This window comes from Callospermophilus lateralis, chromosome 4, assembly GCF_048772815.1.
Source record: "Callospermophilus lateralis isolate mCalLat2 chromosome 4, mCalLat2.hap1, whole genome shotgun sequence".
Lineage (NCBI taxonomy): Eukaryota > Metazoa > Chordata > Mammalia > Rodentia > Sciuridae > Callospermophilus > Callospermophilus lateralis.
In genome coordinates, this window is record NC_135308.1 from 148,071,079 (window position 1) to 148,092,198 (window position 21,120).

The 21,120-nt window shown below is 36.9% G+C and overlaps 1 protein-coding gene across 1 annotated transcript in view; it reads left to right on the forward strand.

Moving 5' to 3' along the window:
• Positions 1-21,120, forward strand: part of Ano4 (anoctamin 4) — a 210,679-nt gene that overhangs the window by 132,257 nt on the left and 57,302 nt on the right. Inside the window, exons 10-14 of the mRNA XM_076855420.2 lie at positions 5,252-5,307; positions 7,698-7,819; positions 10,141-10,275; positions 11,326-11,422; positions 17,670-17,730. Coding sequence (XP_076711535.1) covers positions 5,252-5,307; positions 7,698-7,819; positions 10,141-10,275; positions 11,326-11,422; positions 17,670-17,730 — 471 coding nt within the window. The remainder of the gene's footprint in view (positions 1-5,251; positions 5,308-7,697; positions 7,820-10,140; positions 10,276-11,325; positions 11,423-17,669; positions 17,731-21,120) is intronic.

Consider the following 21,120-nt stretch of genomic DNA (forward strand, 5'->3'; position numbering starts at 1 on the left):
TGAGGCCATACAGCAATTATTACGGTATAATAATATTTGCATCTCAAATTGGGAGCTGTTTTTATATTTGGACAAAAGGAAATAAAAGAAGGGCAGAGACTGTTTTTTCAGTGTTCTGAAGGAGCACTGAAGTATAGTAAAGAGATTCTAAAAGCTTCTCTGATTTGATAAAATGAGGTAAAGGATTCTCTTTAAAACCTTCAGCACTTCAATAAGGATGAAATTGAAATATGTCTAATTAGATATAACCATTCACAGTATAAATTATTAAGCCAAGATTATGCATTATGGTTAAAAATGTAGAGTAAAACTACAAATGGTCTGTTTACTTACTTCGTTGTCATCTTTGGTTTCATAAATTAACAACCTGGAAGTTGGAAGAAAATTTAATTTCTTGATAGAATTAATGTTTATCCAATGTTATTTTCTGCCTGAAACTTTCTGTCATCTTGCATGAGCCAACATTGATTAGAAATAACACAAAAATATTGATTTGTAGACATGATTCATAAGGGTGTTTTAGTAGAGTATAAACTGCCACTATGTAAGTTTTTCAAACTTACTCTGAATTTATTGCAACTGTGAAAATCAAACCTGGTAAAGCTCACTTTAAAATAGAGCAGTTAATAACTCAACAAAGATTCATTGAGCAATATGTGTACATACAATAAATCTTGAAAGGTATTTGTATTTTCAAAATGTGTGTTTTTAAAAGTGAAGTTAGTAAAGTCATAAACTTTAAATATGGGCTACTTTATCACTTGGCAGGACTTTAATAAGTTATAATAAACATAAAGGTTATCATCAGAGTCTCTTATTATGTCTCTGTGATCCTATTTTTTCTAACATCTGGGATATTTGAAATGTATCAAGGACATATATAGAATATTCAATAGATGCTCCAGGAAATCAAAGCTTTATACATAATCAATAACTAGTTCATTAATTACAAAGATATTTCTTGAGGGCTTCCTCTGTGCTAGACAAAATACAAAGCCCCACCAATATTTATCTTTCAACTGTCTTTTTTGGATATGTACTATTACTGTCAAGCAGCTTAAATGTATCAATGTGTTGCTATAATTTAAAGTACCCAATCGTTTGATTGACCCTCCATCAAAAAGAAGGGAGGTCATGCTTGTAGGACTTCAGTTATGAAACCCCCTGGATTCTGGTTAGTATCTAAAATATAAAGACCATTCTTCTTATAGGCCACTTCAGAGATATCATTCTAACTATCATCTTTGAGGTTTGCTTTAGGAAGTAACATAAATCTTGACCTGAAAGTAACTTTAAAGAGCAACATGTTAAACTTCTACTTCTGGCCAAGGTGAAAGAACAGGCATGAGACTTATTCTCCCACCTGAAACAACCAAAAAAGAAAAAAGATAAATTATACGATGCAGTTAGTTTCAAGACACTGAAACATTAGGAAACCCAAATCAGGGATCCTTGGAAACAGAAAACAAATGGGATGAGCCCCACAACTGACTACCTTTCGATTGGCAAGGAAGGAGAATCCAGGCAAAGCTGGGGAGATTTCAAGTTGAGAAAATGTTGCTGAGAGTTCCGGGAGACCCAGGCATCTATAGCTCACAAAACAAAGTTCCAGAAAGTAGAGTTTCCAAGATCTGCAGACATGTCCATACAAAGGCACAAAGGTTAACTTCATTGCAGATTTCCCACTTTGAATATAATCAAATTAGATGACAATAGAGAAAATCTTTGTATTGAGAGGAAAAAAAAAGTCAACTTAGAATTCTATACCAGTGGAAAAAAATCTTCCCAAAATGGAGGTAAAATAAAGAATTTTTCAGACATATTAAAACTGAAAGAATTCATCACTATAAGATTTGTCCTATAAGATATGTTAAAGACAGTACTTCAGGAAAAAAAATATATAAATATTCTTATGCTTTAAATATCATTAGTGGATAACTGACCACTTAAATCAAAATAATAACACTGTAATGTGAGGTTTATAAAATACGTCAAAGTAAACTATATGTTATCAATAGCTTAAAGGTTATAAGGGAAGAAAAACAGCCTCCAATTTCATGGGACTTTCACTTGAAGGTAGACTGCGATGAGTGAAAGATGTGCTCTAAACTCTAAATCAACCACTATCAGAGCAAGAACAAAGAGTGATGGCAAAGAGCCGATACAGATAAATGGAATCATGAAAAATAAGTAGTACCAAAAAAAAAAAAGCCCCATAAAATAAGAAAAGAACAAATGGACCAAGTAGAAAACAGTGTGGTCACAGACTTGTATGTACATCTAAAACTATCAGTGATAAGTGGTCTAAATACCTCAATCCGAACACCAGAGATTAATACATGGAATAAAACACAGTCTAAGTTATTACTTCCTGCAAGAAGAGCACCTTAAATATAAAGAGACAAATAGGTTAAAAGTAAAGGGATGGGAAAAGATATGTTACCATAATGAAAAGGAAACTTAAGTAGATATACTGATGCCAGAAAAGTAGATTTCAAAGCAAAGAATATCACCCGGATTAAAGAAAGTTCATTTTATAATGATAAAGAAAATGAATCTATTACAATTCTTTAAAAAGATGCAAATCATAAAAGAAACTTCATCAAAATTAAAAGTTTGCTCTTTAGAGAAAGATTTTTAAGAGAATAAAAAGAGAAGCCACATACTAAGGAAAAAAATTCCAAAGCATATGTCTAACAGTATCTAAAATATATCAAAACCTCTCAAAACTTGTTATAGGGTTGGGTCTGTAGCTCAGTGGCAGAGCACTTGCCTACCATATGTGAGGCATTGGGTTTGATCCTTAGCACCGCATAAAAATAAACAAATAAAATAAATGCATTCTGTCCATCTACAACTACAAAAAAAATCTTGTTATAAAAAATTTGTAATGGGCATAAGATTTAAACACATATCACAGAAAATATGTTGGTGGCAAACAAGCACATGAAAATATTTTTAGCAACATTATTCATGAGGGAATACAAATTAAAGCCACAATGAAAATCACAACACACACACACACTTTAGAATGGCTGAAATGAAAAGGACTCACCACTCTTAAGTGCTGATGAGGATGCAAGAGAACATGAACCCTCGTCCACTGTTAATGAAAACGTGAAATTGTACAAACACTCAAGAAAACAGTTGGCATTTTCTCAAAAAACTAAACACATTCCTGCTGTATGATCTAGCCATTGCACATCTACGAATTTATTCAAAGAAAAAGTGAATCCACACATCCGTGCAAACTTTTACATGAGTACTAATAGCAGCTCTATTTGTAATAGCCCTACGCTAGAAATACCCCAAATGTCCATCATCAGGAAAATATATAAAAAAATTCTTATATACTCACATAAACAAATTGTTATATACCAGATGATGGAAGCTACACAGCAATAAAGAGAAAGAAACTACTGACATTTATAACCGTTTGGTGAATTCCAAAATAATTATTTAGAGTGAAAAAAGTCAGATGAAAAATAGCAAATACTTATTGACTACATTTATGTGGAACTCTAGAAAATGCAGACGACTGATAGTGAGAAAAAGTAGATCAACGTTTGCATGGAGACAACGTGGGGAATAATGGCAGGCTACTAAGTGGCATGATAAAACTTTGGAAGTTTGATGAACGTCTTGGTTGTGTTGATGGTCTCCTGAGTAGATAGGCCAGAATATATCTAATTGTACACTTCAAGTGTGTTCTGTTTGTTATATCTTCGTTATAATTCATTAAAGCTATTCTTTTAAAAGATCTATGTATCTACCTACACTCCTATTTTATGGATGAGAAAATTGAGGCCTAAGGACAAAGGAACTTTTCCCAAGTCGGACCACTAGTCTAGTGCAGAAGAGTTAGGTTTTTCCACAATGAAACTTCTAGGTCAAAACAGAAGAGCTTCTGACTTAAAATTATCCTTTTTTTTTTTTTTTAAACGACACATTGATCTTCTTCTCTCTGTGCATTCCCTTCTATGCCAAGCACTGTGCTAGATGTGCTTCATTGTTTTTCTGTTTGAAAACTGATTTCCAAAAAGCTTCTATAGAGCAAAAAAATTGAAGAGACAATCTACAAAATGGGAAAAAAATATTTGCAAACCATATATCTGATAAAGGGTTAATATTCAATATATGTATGAAACTTACAGATAGCAATAGCAAAAAAAAAAAAAGATAACCTAATTTTAAAATAAGCAAAGGACCTGAATAGACATTTTTCATCTTCCAGAGAAAATGTGCAAATGGCCAATAGGAATATGAAAAGGTACTCAACGTCACTAATTATCAGAGAAATGCAAATCAAAGCCACAATGATATCATATCACACCCATTAGAATTAGAAAATGTGTTATCAAAAAGATAAAGAGTTAAATATGGTGAGAATGTGGAGAAAAGAAATCTCCCATACACTGCTGGTAGAAATGGAAATTGGTATAGTCATTGTGGAAACAGTCTGGAGGTTTCTCAAACAATTTAAAATAGAATTACTATATGACCCAGCAATTCCACTTCTGGGTACACGTCCAGAGAAAGTGAAATCAGTGTGTTGAAGAGACATCTGCACCCCAGTGTTTATTCTACATTACTCATGATAGCCAAGATACAGAAATAACCTACATGTCTATGAACAGATGAGTGGATAAAGAAATTGTACATATACACAATGGAATGTTCTTCAGCCTAAAAAGAAAAAAAAAATCCTGCCATTATGACAGCATGGATGAACTTGGAGGACATTTTGCTGGGTGAAATAAGCCAAACACAGAAAGACAAATACTGCATGATTTTACTTATTGGAATCTAAACAAGTCAAACTTTTGGAAGCAGAATAGAAAAGAGGAAATAGGAAGATGTTGGTCAAAGGGTACAAAGTTTCACTTATAAAATGAATAGTTTCTGAGACCTAAGGTACAGCATAGGTGGTGATGTATATAGTCATTAATTAGATTGTTGTAATCATGACAGTGTATTATATATATCAAATTATCACACTGTACACTTTGAATCTATTCAGTTCTTGACAACTCAATATTTAAAACAAACAAACAGATTTCCCAGCAATTGATCCCAATTACCTAGCAGATTGCAAAGTGTTTTTTCTAAACTGTTGGTCACCCCAAGTAGTTTGAATTTTTTAAAAGCCTAGATTCTTTTTTTTCCCCAGAAAATACTGATCTTGGTAGTCTTGAGAATTGTGAGGATCTAAACTCAGTATTAACTGGAATGGGCTTATTTGTTGCTTTAGGTCTGAATCGTTTGCTTACCAATGGCTCCTATGAAGCTGCTTTTCCCCTGCATGAGGTATTGTGCTGCATTTTCTTCTTATCTTCCTTTTAACTTGTACTAAAACTGGCTTCTAGGGACAGTCATCAATTGAATTTGTTGCTATGGCTCAAAACTGTAGATATTTGCTCAGAATGAATTTGATTTGTTTAATGGGTAATTGGGGAGGGTCTATCTGCATTCTTTTATCTCTCCCTCAGCATAGATTTATTTCTATATGTCTTTTTCTATAATTGAAAGAACACTTAAGAGTCACTCAGCATGAATTCAGAGGAATGGCTTAGGGACTATAAATCATGCAATTTAAAAGTCATTGAAAATTTGCATGAGGCACCAGACAGAGAGGGAAATGTTTTTGAAATAGATAGTCTTTACAATAAATAAATTTGTAGGTATTCCTTGAAAGAGTAGTAGGAAGTCATTTTGCAAAGTTTCCAATAAACAAAGGGTGATAAAGGAAATTAATAGTATTGTATTCATCATTATAAGATGTGTGTAGATATTGATATTTTCCTTATTTACTTCCTGGTCTTTGTGATATATAATGACTTTGATAAGCATAATGATGATCATCCTTAATTTGGTTTTCCAGTAGATCTTGGATTATCTAACCCAGAATTCTATACCTGAGTTCTCTCATGATTATTGAGAGGTTACTGTCATTTTCACAGTATTAAGCTCTACCATGTACCATCACTATAGGACACAGAGACTACATGACAAATGTCCTAGCCCCAATTCTGTGCAAACAAATTAACCAGGTTAAAACTGTTTGCCAATAAACTTTGGAGGACAATTCCACCTCTCCATAAATGGCAAGTCTTCCCAAAATTGGCTTACAATTTTTTTCTCTTGATTTTGAACACTAAGAGGATGTCAAAGGTGAGGTAGAATTTTTAGAACCATAATTATTAAGAAAACTAGAAGCTGTGGTCCGAAATGCTATTTACAGATGATGAGAGACATTTTTTTTTTGAATGCTTCTTTTAGGTTGACCAAAGCAATCATTTTGACACAAAGGTTTACAGAGGCCACATGCATGTATTTCTGAACTCTGAAGACAGATTTTTTCCCAAAAGTTTCTGTGTAGCTTCCTGTAGTTATAGGCTGGCTTTGCCTAGAGAATATTTCTATGGGTACCACATTCTCCACACTCCAAGCCCTGACCCCTGGTATATATCCAAGTAATGGTGGGCAGATGTACAATGGCAGGGGAGTAGATAGCCTGGCATGAGGACATCCAAGCAGAGGCAGCTACAAAAAACCCACAGAGTAACTTTGGGAGTCTCTATAGAGTAAAGCCCTACATTCTATGAAAAGAAAATTTCCAAATTAGTAATAACAACCACAATAATAATACCATTACTGTTTAAAATTTTTTGGGTAGAGGGTAACCAGGGATTGAACTAAGGGGCACTTGACCAATGAGCCACATCCCCAGCCCTATTTTGCATTTTATTTAGAGACAGGGTCTCACTGAACTGCTAAGCAGCCTCGCTTTTGCGGAGGCTGGCTTTGAACTTGTGATCCTCTTGTCTCAGCCTCTCAAACTGCTGGGATTACAAGTGTGCGCCACCACGCCCAGCTCCCTTTTTAACTTTTTGCTCTCAGTTTAATTCATTTATATTATTCGGCCTCACAACCACCTTCACAGGCAGGAAAGACAGGTATTGTTGCCCTTGTTCCATGTTACAAATTTAAATAGAGTTTGAGAAAAAAGTTCACCCTCCTTGGAGTCACACAGTAAGTTGGTGGTTGAACTGAGACACACCCACTTTCCTTTATTCCCACCCCTTTATTCTTTCCATAAAGAATGGGCTTCTCAGGCTAATGTGAATAATTCATTTGCCTCCGAAAGTTTATTTTCTGTTGGTCAAACTACCATTGCCATGAACTGACCTCAGAAAAACAACCACCTCTCTGGCCCTTGGTTCCCTCATTTGTAGAATGAGGAGGTTGAATTTGATTCGAATGATTAGAATCCCAAGGTGGCTTCCAGCTTTCACATTCCAGGATTTTCCTGTTGATCAGGCTGTGAAAAGGCTGTGGCTATGGCTGTTGATACCAATTACTTTACCTTGAGTGAAACAGGGAAGAGATCTAACCACGTTTGGGCAGTTCTATGACATTGAGAAATCAGGACTCAAGAGTATTTAGGGGGCTTGTCCATGATCTCCTACATAAAAAGCAGTGGGACTGAATCTGAACTCAGTTCAAACCTGCCTGGTGTTTACCAAATGTCATTATAGCAAGATGAAGTCCAGAATAACCCAACTATGTCCCTTCTAACAGAGAGGGCTGCTTTTTCCTTCTTCTCACCCCTGTTGCTACTCCTGCTCATGTTACCCTCAGCGTTTCCTTGTGGCCGCGTGGATATCCCCTCACTGGCATTGGTGTTTTTATCCCAGGGAAGTTACAGAAGTAAGAACTCCATTCGAACCCACGGAGCTGTGAACCACCGGCATCTACTCTATGAGTGCTGGGCTTCCTGGGGCGTGTGGTATAAATACCAGCCTTTGGATCTTGTCAGGTGAGTTTTTAACCAGCTGCAAATAGAAAGCCTTCACTGAAAGATGATCCATCACGGAGGGAAAAAAAAAGGTTCCGAAGTGCAGAGTTCTTGCTGCAACTGCACTTCTTCCCTGAGGGTAGTTTGTCAGAGGACACTGGTTTTCTGGATAAACTGACTTTCCCTCTGACAAGGTTGGGGCCCAGGAAGGGCATAGGAGATGGGCAAGGCCCCCTGGGAGACCACTTGAGGAGCAGGTTTCCCACATGACTGCCGTTGACAAATCGTCCTATAGAGAGGTAACACTGCTTACGTGCATTAATCACAAAATGGAATATTGTTGGATATCCCTAATCTAAAAATCTAAAATCCAAAATGGTCCATAATCCCAAATTCTTTGAGCACTAACATGATGCCGCAAGTGGAAAATTCCACACCTGATCTCATGGGATGCATCACAGTCAAGATGTAGGCATAGGAGCAGGGTGGGGTGGCACATGCCTGTGATCCCAGCGGCTAGGGAGGCTGAGACAGGAAGATCATGAGTTCAAAGCAGCCTCAGCAATAGCAAGGTGCTAAGCAACTCAGTGAGGCCCTGTCTCTAAATAAAATTCAAAATAGGTCTGTGGATGTGGCTTAGTGGTTCAGTGTCCCTGAGATCAATCTCTGGTACCTACCACCAAAAATGTAGGCATACAAAAAAAGATTGCACAAAATTACCCTCAGACTATGTTTATGAGGTGTATAAGAAACAAAGGAATTTCATATTACAAACTTATATATTTGTATACATTCCAAAATTTAAAAAACCCGAAATATGAAACACTGTTGATCCAAAGCATTTTAGATAAGGGATACTCAATTTTGACCATGTAAATAGCACATTCCAATACACTTCAGCCTTATTTTAATTTTAATTGAAAACTACCAGCATTTAAAATTTGCTTTAATTACAGGTCAGAAAGTATATCAGCTTTTATTATATGATAATTGTGAAGTGAAAATGTATGTTTTTAAAATCATATGTGACCAACCTTCTGCCATAACAGCCCTATTCTCTGACATCTCATTGTTTATTTAGAGACTGGTTATTAAGGTTGACTAATGACCGTCCTCACTTCATGGATTCCTCATTAATGAGAGTGTCATGTCTCATTTCCTAGACTAGCTGGATGTGTTTCACTTACACTGGGGCCCTAAAAAGTGAGCTCTGTGGGAAAAACAAAAAGATAACTATTTCATCCCCCTGAGTAATTGTTCTTCCTAAGAGAGCCCATATTACCTTGTTGCCAAGTGCTTACTCCTGATGCTCCAAGGACATTGACGAATTGTGTACTATTTTTTGTGTTGGTAACAAATGATCCAGATGATCTGGATGAGTTGAAACTATTTTCTGAGATGAGATAATTTTCCTTTGACCAGACTCAATGCATGAAGAATAGTGAGAAAGGAAAAAAAAAAAATTGTCTTCCCAACCTCAGTCCCATGTTACAAAATTAGATTGATTAGAAATTATAGATCATTACTTCGGGCTAACTATCTCCACCCATGACAGTGTTTTGATCAAGATTTTACAGTTACTCAATGAGTATTAATTAGCTGTTCATTTTATTTCTAATACTGTGCTAAGTACTGTTGACAAAGATAAATGGTCTCTAGTGTTGAGAAACTCGTTTTCCTTCAGGCAAACGGGCCCTGCGCTCTTGAGATAATTAGAAAAATACCAGACCATCCACGATGAGGTAACGTGTGTGAGGGAGGCTCTAAGTTTTTACTATTCAGAAAAATGGAAGGGATGGATGTGGGTCAGCACCCCTGACCCTGAGAACTGAGTCCTGGAAGAGCAGCAGAATGTACGTTGGCAGGAACAAGAGGAATGAGTAGATGGATTTGTGGAGCGTCTCAGAAATCTAATCTCTTAAATACTTCTTGTCCTATAGATCGTATTTTCTCCAGACCTCTTGAGTCTAACCACCCCCTAGCATCCCTGCATCTCTTCTGCTTCTCCCTTTACCTCCACCTATTACCTATTATAACAGGTGTCCCCTACTTTGCCTCCCTTTTCCTACTCTGGCCCCTTCCAATCCAATCTGTGTTCTCAGAACATGCTTGTGTATAATCCCACTCTTGGATGGAAGGGCCAATTCTATTTCTGATATAAAGTAAAAGGAGAAGAAATTAAACCCCAAGCCTAGATTGGATCAAATGTTCCCTTCTTTTTGCTTACCTTCTCTGCGTTTTATCAGGAAGGCCACTACAGTGTAAAATGACTGAACAAAGTGTTCGAGTGCTGAACTTCACACACTTGACTGTAATTTCTAAGTCTGTCGTGCCTCACACAGGCGGTACTTTGGAGAGAAGATCGGGTTGTACTTTGCCTGGTTGGGCTGGTACACCGGCATGCTCTTCCCAGCTGCCTTCATCGGATTGTTCGTCTTTCTGTATGGAGTCACCACCCTGGATCACTGCCAAGTCAGGTACGGGGAGCTGTCGGGTGGGCCTGCCTTTGCTGAGTGTTTTAAAATGGTTCCTTATGCTTTGGGGTATTCACAGACTGGAAACACAGCTTTTCATTCCAACTTCCTTCCCAGTCTCTAATGGAAAACCTCAAAAGGCTCAATTCACTACTTGTCTCCACCCATTGTTCTTGCTGCTACGGTCTTCAGCTATTATCGAAGCAAAAGTTGCCTTTATAGACATACATATACCTGGAGCAAATCACTTTCATTCACTGGCTAAAAACTGCTGTCTTCCTTCTTTCACCTTTCCTCAAACTAATATCTATTTCAAATAATGGCCTTACAATCCTTTTTCATGAATTCTGATTTTTATAAGGACCATTTAAATACCTAGATCACAAATACAGCTCACCAATTTACCAGTGGCCTGGGAATGATTCACGGTCAGTCATTATTTCCTTGGTTCTCTCACCAGAATATAGTTTAAGATATTTACAAAAATCTTATTGCAAAGCTGGATGGTGACCTTAAATAATATATGTAACTTTTTAAAGTGATCACAAAAATAAAATTGAGTCTCTTTCCTATTGAAATATTTTACTTACTGAAATTGTTAATGAGATATAATTTTCTCCTAGGATTAAGGTCCCAAGTTATTTTTATTTAGTCCTCCATTTTTAGTTTTGTCATGCACACAGAGTTTAAATTAGGCATTTTTAGGTATCTTGTTGCTTCCATAATTCATTATGAAATTTCTTCAGACCTAAGAAATTTTGTGAAGAACTTTTATATAATTTGGGGTATGACCACCGATGTTTTCTTTCATATATTTTCCCAAGTGTAACATTAATATGTAAAGCCAAGAAACACCTTCATAAATAAGTAGGTTTATCAAACTGTTAAACTGTATAGGAACTTATTTATATTAAAACAGAAAAGACTAAGAAGTTTCCAAGAGCAAAAATTTAATCTACTGAATTTTATCAGTTGAACATTTTAATGAAGTTGCAGGAGAAAAAAGATGGTCCATGTCATCAAAAAACAGTCTTTTTCTGTTTTCTTTTCCAGTAAAGAAGTCTGCCAAGCTACAGATATCATCATGTGTCCTGTGTGTGATAAATACTGTCCATTCATGAGACTGTCTGACAGCTGTGTTTATGCCAAGGTAAATCCAACAGGCAGCATATTAGGTGGATTGAATTTGACATACACCTCCCTGAGGGACCGTGAGTAACTATATTCTCTGTCATTTCTAGTCTTTCATATGCAAGCTAATGTTGTAGGATACACTTATCGCCATCATTCAGTAGTCTAATGCAAACATCTTTTTAAATGGACATATGTATTAGTCAGCTCTTGGCCACTGTGACCAAAATACCTAACAAGAGCAACTTAGAGAAGGAAAAGTTATTGTGGTTCACAGTGTTTCAGATTCATTCCATGGTTGGCCAACTCCATTGCTCTGGGATTGAGGTAAGGCAGAAAATCATGGGGAAGGGCATAGTTGAAGAACATTTTTCAGCTAATAGAAGCCAGAAAAGGGGATGGGGGCAGAATCTAGGGATAAGATATATAATCTCCAGGGGCACACCCCCCATGACCTACCTTCTCAAGCCATGCTCTACCTGCCTGCAGTTACACATAGTAATCCATTCAAATTGTTAATCCAGCCAACGGGTTAGTCCACTGATGAGGTTACAGCTCTGATAATTTATTGTTTCACCTGTGCATATTCCTGCTTTACCTAACATGAACTTTTCAGCTGATACGTCATATTCAAACCAAAACAACATGTGTTTAAAAGATATGTTTCTAGGTATCATCACAAGAAGCTACAGCATGGCACAGTGCAAAGAGAAAAGTTCAAATTTTTATTGTTATTTAAAGTAACTTATTTGTATTATTCATGACACATTGAGCAATGATATAGGTCTCTCATAATATTGTAAATTCTGAGAGAATTGGTGTGTTTTGTGTTGTTTTGCTCTTGTAATCCTGTATTTTTACATTTGAAAATATTATTTTTACATTTAAAAATATTTTTACATTTAAAAATATTATTCTGAGAAGGTGTGTACAGGTTTCACCAGACTGACAAAGGGATCCATGACAGGAAACATGACTAAAACCCATTCTCTAGGTATTCCTTTACTAATCCAGGACCCTGGGTATTCTTGTATTATTATTGGAGACTGTCATGATCAAGTCTTTTCATTAACATAGACCAAACACATTTGTATCTTTCTACAATGTCAGAAATTATTGAATAATAAATTCACAAGCTACACCATTTTCATCAGTGGCAGTTCACTGAATACTTGTGGGACTCACCTGGTAATAATAAGCTGGGCAATCACAGGTTCTTTTACTCCAGTTTTAATTTCTAATATCTATTAACACCCAAGTCACACATTACACTTTACACAAATATATGTGATATATATATAGAAGGATTAAGGGTACCACAGGGGTTCAGGAGGCTGAACTAAGAGCAAAGGCAGAGAGAGATACAAATGTAAAGAGTCACCGTAGATGGTCAGATAAGATTAGGAACTAGCCAAAGAACTTGTTCAGGGTGCAGAGCTGTCAAAGTGCAAGAACTTATTCTAGGCCAAGGTCCAGATAAACAGCAGCGTCAGCTTGGAGTGGGCCATGTGTGGTTATCACAGGCAGGAGAAATCACTCTCTACTAAGGCCCAAGGACAGAGATGGAGGTTCATTGCTGTGACAATTTTCCTAGGCAAGACTTGTGACCAGTGGCCAGGTGATGGGTCAGGATGCTGCCTTATCTAGTCTTGGGGTGTCCCTCCTTTTGTGGGTTTCAAGTGAGGGGTTTGCATCATTTGGTGGTCTGGTATGTTCAATAAGCTTGTGAGACTGGTTTTTCCAATGTGAGTTTGATATGCTATACCCATGCAACTGTGTGCTCCTGACTAATTTGATAAATTCACAGGGGGTCATTCTTAATAGCATGATTGATTGATTTATTAGTTTATGCCTTATGGTTGTGCCAGGCAGATGGTGGTTGTTTACTTGTACAAACGAAGTGTGGAATTATCCCAGCTCAGCACTTAAACTCAGAATGGAGTAGCTAATGGCAAGCTACTGCTTTACAAAATGGAGTCGCAAACGTCTACACACAGCCTGAAAACTGCTGTTCTGTACATCATGGAATAACTCAGGGAGGGTTCAGCCTGCTCTGCACAGGGACACATGACATGCATACATTTGGATTTTTAACTGCTCTCTGCTACTTATCTGGGAACAAGTTATTTAACCTCCCTGAAGCTGAGCTTTCTCATCTATAAAATGAAGAACATCAGGTTTGTTTCACATGTTTGTTTTAAGAAGTGAGGTGAAATATATATTGAGCATAATGTCAGTAAGTAATAGCTGCCATGGTTTCCCCCTCTTTCTCATCATTATAGTGAACAAGACTGTGATTCACAGCCAGCTCAGTTGCTTACCTCATTGACCTTACACATATACAGCTTTTCTGAAACTGAGTTTTCTCATGTATAAAATGCAAGTAATACATATCTTCTTTCCACTCCATTGGCATGTAATGACTGAAGAAGACAGTGTATGTGAAAGTGCTTTGAAAAAAAAAAAAAACATGGCACCATAATTTCCATCATATTTTTGTTACGTCCCTTTCTCAGTCTATGCCTTACTTTATTATTGGACACATTTATCTGATCCCAAGAGTCTTTTTACCTAGGGGCAATGTCACTAATGGAAAAAAAAAAAATTAGCTGGAGTTTGGGTTAATGAACTCTTTTTCCAAGAATCACTGCATATGGATTTGCCCAAATTCCAGATATAAAAGAGTTGGCAGATTTTATTGAACCTCTGTAATTACTGAAGCCTGGATCTATCTAATTACTCTGTTGGTCTCCCACATTTTTGTTCCTTTTAAATGAGAACATTTGAAGGGAGCCCGATCCCGCCCATCCACGATGTCTTTAGCACTGCAGGTGGCTGGTCCCTGTGGTTCAGGGAACCACAGAAGTCAGCTGTGATTTTAGAAAGATTTAGGCTTTTAGTATGTGTCACTAGGAACCAGAAAAGCACAAGACACTTTCCTATCTTTGGTGTATGAGAACAAATTTAACAGAGTAACCTTGGAAAATAGAGATTTGGTGAGGATCAGAAGTTCTTTCAGTAATGGAGTTTTATTTAAAGGTCATGAGATAACCCTGAATGACTCAGGTTTTAAAATTCTGCTTTGGGGAAATCTCAGAAACAGAAGCTAAGTTTCTTTGGTTTAGGATTTTTTTTTTTTATTTATTTATTTATTTATTTATTTATTTATTATTTAATGTAAAGTTATGCTTGGGTGAAGTTCTCTTTAGGAGAAAACATTAATAATTCTTTAAAGGGACCATCATAAATAATTTAGAGTACTTAAATTATATAGGGGCTTCTATTAGCAGTTACTCTACCTAACAAATTATCTAGAACAATAATAATTTTAACAATAGTCTATAATTATAATAATAACTAGGTAACCCACATTTATTATTTCTAATTCTCATAGGAACTTCAAGGTAATTATTATTATCCCCATTTTACTCAGAGACCCAGAGAGGTAAAAACTATTCATCCGTGGGCATACCACATTAAGTAGTCAGGCCTTGGTTTATCGGACCAGAAAGCATATCTTCTTGACCTCTGTGCCTCACTGAGCTGTAAGAGGTTTAGGTTCTGAATCTAACATGTGTTCTTGCCTTGAAACATAACAAAATGAAGAATGACAGAATTGAGATGTCCAAGGTTTCCTTAGAAACATTTTATTACAGCCTGACGTGGTGGCGCAGGCCTGTAATCCCCGTGACTCAGGAGGCTGAGCCAGGAAGATTGCAATTTGAGGATAGACATAGCAGCCCAGTGGGGCTCTTGTAATTAAACAAGATTCTCTCTCCAAAAAATAAATAAATAAATAAAGGGGAAGGGAGGGTTGTTGTTGGAGATGTACTTCTATTCTAGGTATAAAAAAATATTATTAGAAATGTCAGAGTGGGGCTAGGGTTGTGGCTCAGTGGCAGAGCACTTGTCTTGTACATGTGAGGCACTGGGTTCGATCCTCAGCACCACATAAAAATAAATAAACAAAATAAAGATATTGTGTCCATGTATAACTAAAAATATTTTTAAAAGAGAAATTTCAGAGTGGTTTGATGGGACTTTAGGTGCACATGAATACTGGATGGAACAAGAAGATGGTTGCAGCTTTGTATGAACACAGGGCCTCTCAGCCTAGAACTGGCCATCCAGGTCCCCAGGGGTCTCTCTCTGCCCACCTGTGCATATGATCATTCTGTGGATGAGTTCTCTTCACACATCTGACTGCTGTGACTCTAGGTTTCTTCTTTTATGTCCTTAAGCATATTTTTTGTGCTTATTTTTTATGGCTGTTTTAAATCCTCAATCTGTTGTTATAGAATGTATGCTATTTCAGAAAGTGTATATTGCCTAGTTGAGAACTTTTTTTTTTTGAGGGGGGCAATTGTCTTCCCCAAATATTCTGTTACTTTTGCCTGGGTTCCAGTACATCTAGAACAGTAAATACTTTGAAGGCCAAAAGCCAAGCCCTTGTCTGTGGGTCCTGGTGAGTTACAGAGAGGACAATGTGGCCCAGGTACCACTGTGTGCTGCTTCTCTACCAGAGGACATTTCTGGTCAGTTTCATTTTAAAACCTGTTTAAATGTAAGAAGAATTGGGATAAGCACTTTCCCTTGGTTGACTGTGATCCACCATCCTTGGGTTTTAAGAGAGAATGGACAGCTGACCAGGCAGCACCTACTTTCCCAATGCCCCAGGCAAGTAGGAGGTTTGGCTTATTGTAACTTATCTGAGGGAGGGAAACTAACTGTCCAAGGACCACTTGGAGGCAAGACCATAATATACATATTTTTTCTAACCTGTGCTCTCACTCTGCCACCTACTGCCCCCGACGTCACCACCATCACGCACACACAACATCCTTCCAAGGCAACTTTCTGTCTTCCCTGGGTCTGTCTTTGTTTTCTTTTGTTAGCATCTGGAATCTACTATCCTGCTTTTCTGTGGTCTGTTTTGGCAGAGGGTAGCATCAGCATAGCTAGCTTACCATTTTACTAGGAAACAGAAGCCCCTGTTAGTACCTCACCCATTTTGATTTACCTACTACCAAATTAATAACCCAAGCAGAAAATTGTCTCTCTCCAAATGTTTGCATCTCTGTCCTGGGGAAGTATTCCGATTGGTTCTATTTTGAGCCACATGCCTTTTGGGACCAGTATGAGAGAGATCTGTTACCTGGAGAAAGGAGAATAGAGGCAAAATGATCAGGGCAGCCAAAACCAATGACAGCTACAATTCATTCCAGAACCTATAATAATGGTACAAGTTACCACTTCTACGAACTTGTCAGATAGAGAGCATAAACCAACTACGTGCCACCAGAACTTTCAGGCATATCCCTCTGGAATATGAAATACATGGGCTTTAGATGTTAGGTGTTTGGATGCTTCCTATCTCTCCTGTGTTCAAAGAAAGAGAAAGTTTAAACTTTTGGTATAATCTGAAATACTTTATGCTCTGAAAACATGAAAAGACCTGCTAATACTTGGTACATTCTCCAAGGGACAGTAAAGTATACTTTAAAGGGAACTATAAAATATTTTTTTAAAAGGCTATGCTTTATGAACCTATCAGTTATTTGGCGTGGACATTGGTGTGATTTATACTGGAGGCAGAAATGAGCTTGGCAGTTACGCAGTAAGAATAGATATTTTTTGCTTTTCTGCTGTGGTGTTTGCAGTAGACTATATTATTCTAGCGATAAAGTATTGCTAACTGTCTTTGTGTTGTGTGCAGTAGGTAAATATAGTGATTACTGGAGGCTTTAATAAAGGTGGAAATGGATTTTGTTAATGTTTCTGGTCTCTTGCCTTTATAATGCTGAAATCCACAGAGAAACCCAGAAAACATTTGTTCAAAACTACACAAACAAAATAGCCATGTTTTTGAAGTAAATAAATGAAGCATTAAAACAGAGCTTGGGGAGCTGGAAACCTTTAAACCAGCAATAGCAATACCTTCCTAGTCCTAAATATAGCTATATTCATATTCATATGTATGTATAAGAGTTTTTATAGTGCACAAAAGGGAATTCTTAGTAGCACCATTGGGGCTGCTGATATATGTTCAACAACATGATTCCCCGCATAAAGGAACAAATTCTCTCTTCCATATCAGAACCATTTCAGTTTTAAAGGAACCCCTTTCTTTTTATGATCCAAAGGAAATATCCACTGAAAAAACCCCTGCTAAACTCATCATAACTATTTTTATATAACTTGAAAAAAGTACAAATTTCCATATCATACATGAGAAATCAGCCTAACTCTGATTGTATAATTTCCAGGTGACCCATCTTTTTGACAATGGAGCCACTGTCTTCTTTGCTGTTTTCATGGCAGTCTGGGGTAAGTATTCTACAACTATAATATTTGAGTTTCCCCCATATAGTCTCTGATATGTTCCTTTAGAAGTCTCATTTTTGATGTGAAAGAAAGAGGCTTAAATATATTTGGTTGACTTTTCTATTAGCAACAAAATGGTCAATAATTCAGTTGCTTAACTTTTAAAGCAATTTTGTAGAGGAGAAACATGTCCGATTTTCCTTCTCTTAAACCTTCAACAATTTCATCATTATTCTCTTAGGATAGAATTCACCTTGTGATGGAGACAAAAATTAAGGTTATAGAATACCAAAAGGTATACTATATTATAATGAACACCCATCTCGGTATATAAAAGACTTTCTAGTGGAAGTAACTAACGTACAAGTGCCCACCTTTGACTTTCTTCCAGATCTAGATGAAATGACCCTCTCTAAACAAGAACTATTCATAAGACTGAACCGAGTCATTTGATACCTGTTTAAGTTACTAGCACCAATCCACCAGATGTAATGGAAACGTTCAAATCCTTTTAAAAAGTAGGACTCATTTGAACTCTTAATTCCTTCACTTACTAGACTGTATTATTTAGAGTCAGATTTTCACCCTGTTTCATAATAAAGTTGATTTAATAATATCTACATCATCAAATAATTATAAATGGTATGGAAAAATGTCTAGACAATTAATAGAAAACAGTTAATATCAGTTATGTTTGCAGAGGGAAATCCATGGAAAAGTAAGTAAAGTGATGTTATCCTATATATTTTCAGTTTGCTTTAAATTTTTAAAATTATCATGCATTTATTCTACAACTTAAAATGTTGAAAACTGATGATATTACAAAATCCTACTAACTTTTAAGATCAGTCTCATGTTTTAGTTGTGTCTGGAATGAATATCAAAATCTTGTCCATTTTTCAAGGCCCAGCTGAAATTTGTTCCAATAGACAGCAATATCTTCCTCCTTTGAACTTCTAGGGGATTTTGTTTATATCATTCTCAGGAACTTATAATTATTTGCATGGACAACTTCTCTTACCTAGTAGGTTCTTAGTCCTGGAGAAACATTATTGTCATTGAAGACCTTATGCATTCCTTTTGGAGATAAAGGGATTCAACATGTATTTCTTGGGAGGGTGGATGGATGGATGTATGGAGGATGGATGGATGGATGGATGGATGGATGGAAAGAAGAAAAGAGAGAAGAGGAAATTGAAGAAGTTAACAAAAAATATGTCTATGATACAATGAATGCATTTAAATGGTCTTTTTTGAGAAGTGGAAATGTAAAACCTTGTTCCCTTGAAGGAGCTTACTCTAGAGATTGTCAAAAGAAAATTATTCTACCTATCTGTTAAAGGTTACATGTTTTGAGCCCTGTGACTAACCCCTTTCAGCCAAGTAGGCATTTGACCCAAGATCAGTCAAAACAGGCAGATGAGTGGCCTGAGAGGCCTGAGGTTCTAACCAGACAGGGACTTGTAGGGCCACCCAGGTTCTTCTTCTCAAGAGTATGAACTGGGTTATATCCAGCAAGGGAGTTTGCAGCAGGAATTGACACTAAAAGATGTAAGAGATCAAAAAGAATGGAGGAAAAAGGGGGAAGAGATTGACAAACAAGGTAAAGTAGGAACCAGGAGGAATTATGAGAAGGTTGAATTTATGAGAATCAGAACCTAGAAACAGGATGAAGCAAAGAACTAGTGGAAAAGATAAAGAGTAGAGGATGCAGAAGCCAACTGGTAGTTAACTGGTAAAAAATGCAGACAATCCTCCGAAGAGAAACAAAAAGTATTATCAAGTTATGTTATCAGGGGAGTGTGGGATTGAAGATCCACAGTCTCTTGTGGCTGAGATCACTTAAGTCTTCATTCCTGTAGGAGTCCTGCTTCGTTCCTGCAAAGTCCTTGATGGACTTTGTGAAAAGCTCTCACTATTTGTGTGCCCCTTAATGCAACTGTGGACCCTTGCTAACAAAGCAGGCTAACCATAATTGAGCTTAGGCTATAGGACTGAGTTCTCGTTCAGATAAAGAATGTATATTTTGTTTTTCTGGAACATATCAGCATTAGTACCCATGATCAAGAAGTATAATAGGACATGCAGTTCTTACTAAGCTTTGCCACCATTACAAATGAAGGGACTTTGGAAAATGTATTCATTTCTTAAATCAGTGGTTCCCAAACTTTTTTGGGTCATAGCATTTATAGTAAATGAAAATAAGTACATGGCATGCGGATGGGCATGAAAGAGCTTGCTCACAGCCATGGATAGGTCTCCCTAAACATGCTATCCCAGAAACCCCCCAAACCTAAATTATTTCTACATATCTGCCTGCTAGCTTTTCCTACTATGAATCTACTGTGTAATGAGTTAGTGCTTTTCTATAAACAATGGTACCCTGGTATTATTCAGGAAGAATTAAAAAACTCCCTCACCCACTTTAGTATTTCTCCAATTTTAGATATACTTTGACTGTGATAATGGTTTATGCTCCCACAGTTTACCCCATGAGACTGTATAGAGATAAAATTTCCATACAGTGACATTTGGCTATTAAGCAGAGGTTATCATCTCTCCCCCAGTAACACCATTTTAAAGGATTGTATCCCCCTGCTTTTTTTTTTTTTTTTTTGGAATTGGGAGATACCTACACTGTGGGTGACAAATAGGTTTTATTTTTCCCTTTGCCAACCTCAGCTGACTGGTGGTGGCTTCCTGGAGCATGGAGTTGAGCTTCTAAGATTGCAAGTGGGTGGATGGAGACTGGACAGCCCTGTGCTTTGGAGTATACTCCGTAAGATTCTGATAGATGTTCTGTAATAAACTTTGAGCACAAGGGAACATTTTAGGGCCACTCCACCCCAGGCAAACTTAGCAAATTCACCCTCTGAATTGCTTTGGCTTGGTTGAAAATTTACTGTTTAAATCTGGTATTAGTCCCAGAAATGTTCTCATTTTGAGGAAAAGAATGATTGACCCCAGGGGTTTCTTTGTAGAAAGGGATAGATATGCCTTTTGTAGAAATCTAGAATCACCAACAATAATAACAGTTACACTAGTAACATATATTTATTGAGGGCTTACTATGTGCTAAGCACTCTCCTAAGTATTGTATATGCATCATCTTATTTAATATCTGCAGCAACCTCTAAGGAAGGTATTATTATTTTCCTCATGTGATAGATGAAGAAACTGAGGCAGAAGCTAGAAACTGGCAAAGCCAGAAGTTAAACTGGACAGTCTTAGCTTCTCTACTCTCCTGCTAGGTTCAGGTACTGTTAGTAATCATTTGCTTTGACTTTGGAGATCTGCACTTTCAGATAAAGAGCTTTTATGCTTGTCCAAAGCCCCATTTATGCTGTTTTGAGATGGCGATGGTCTATAAAAGCATGTGCGTTTAATGGAGCT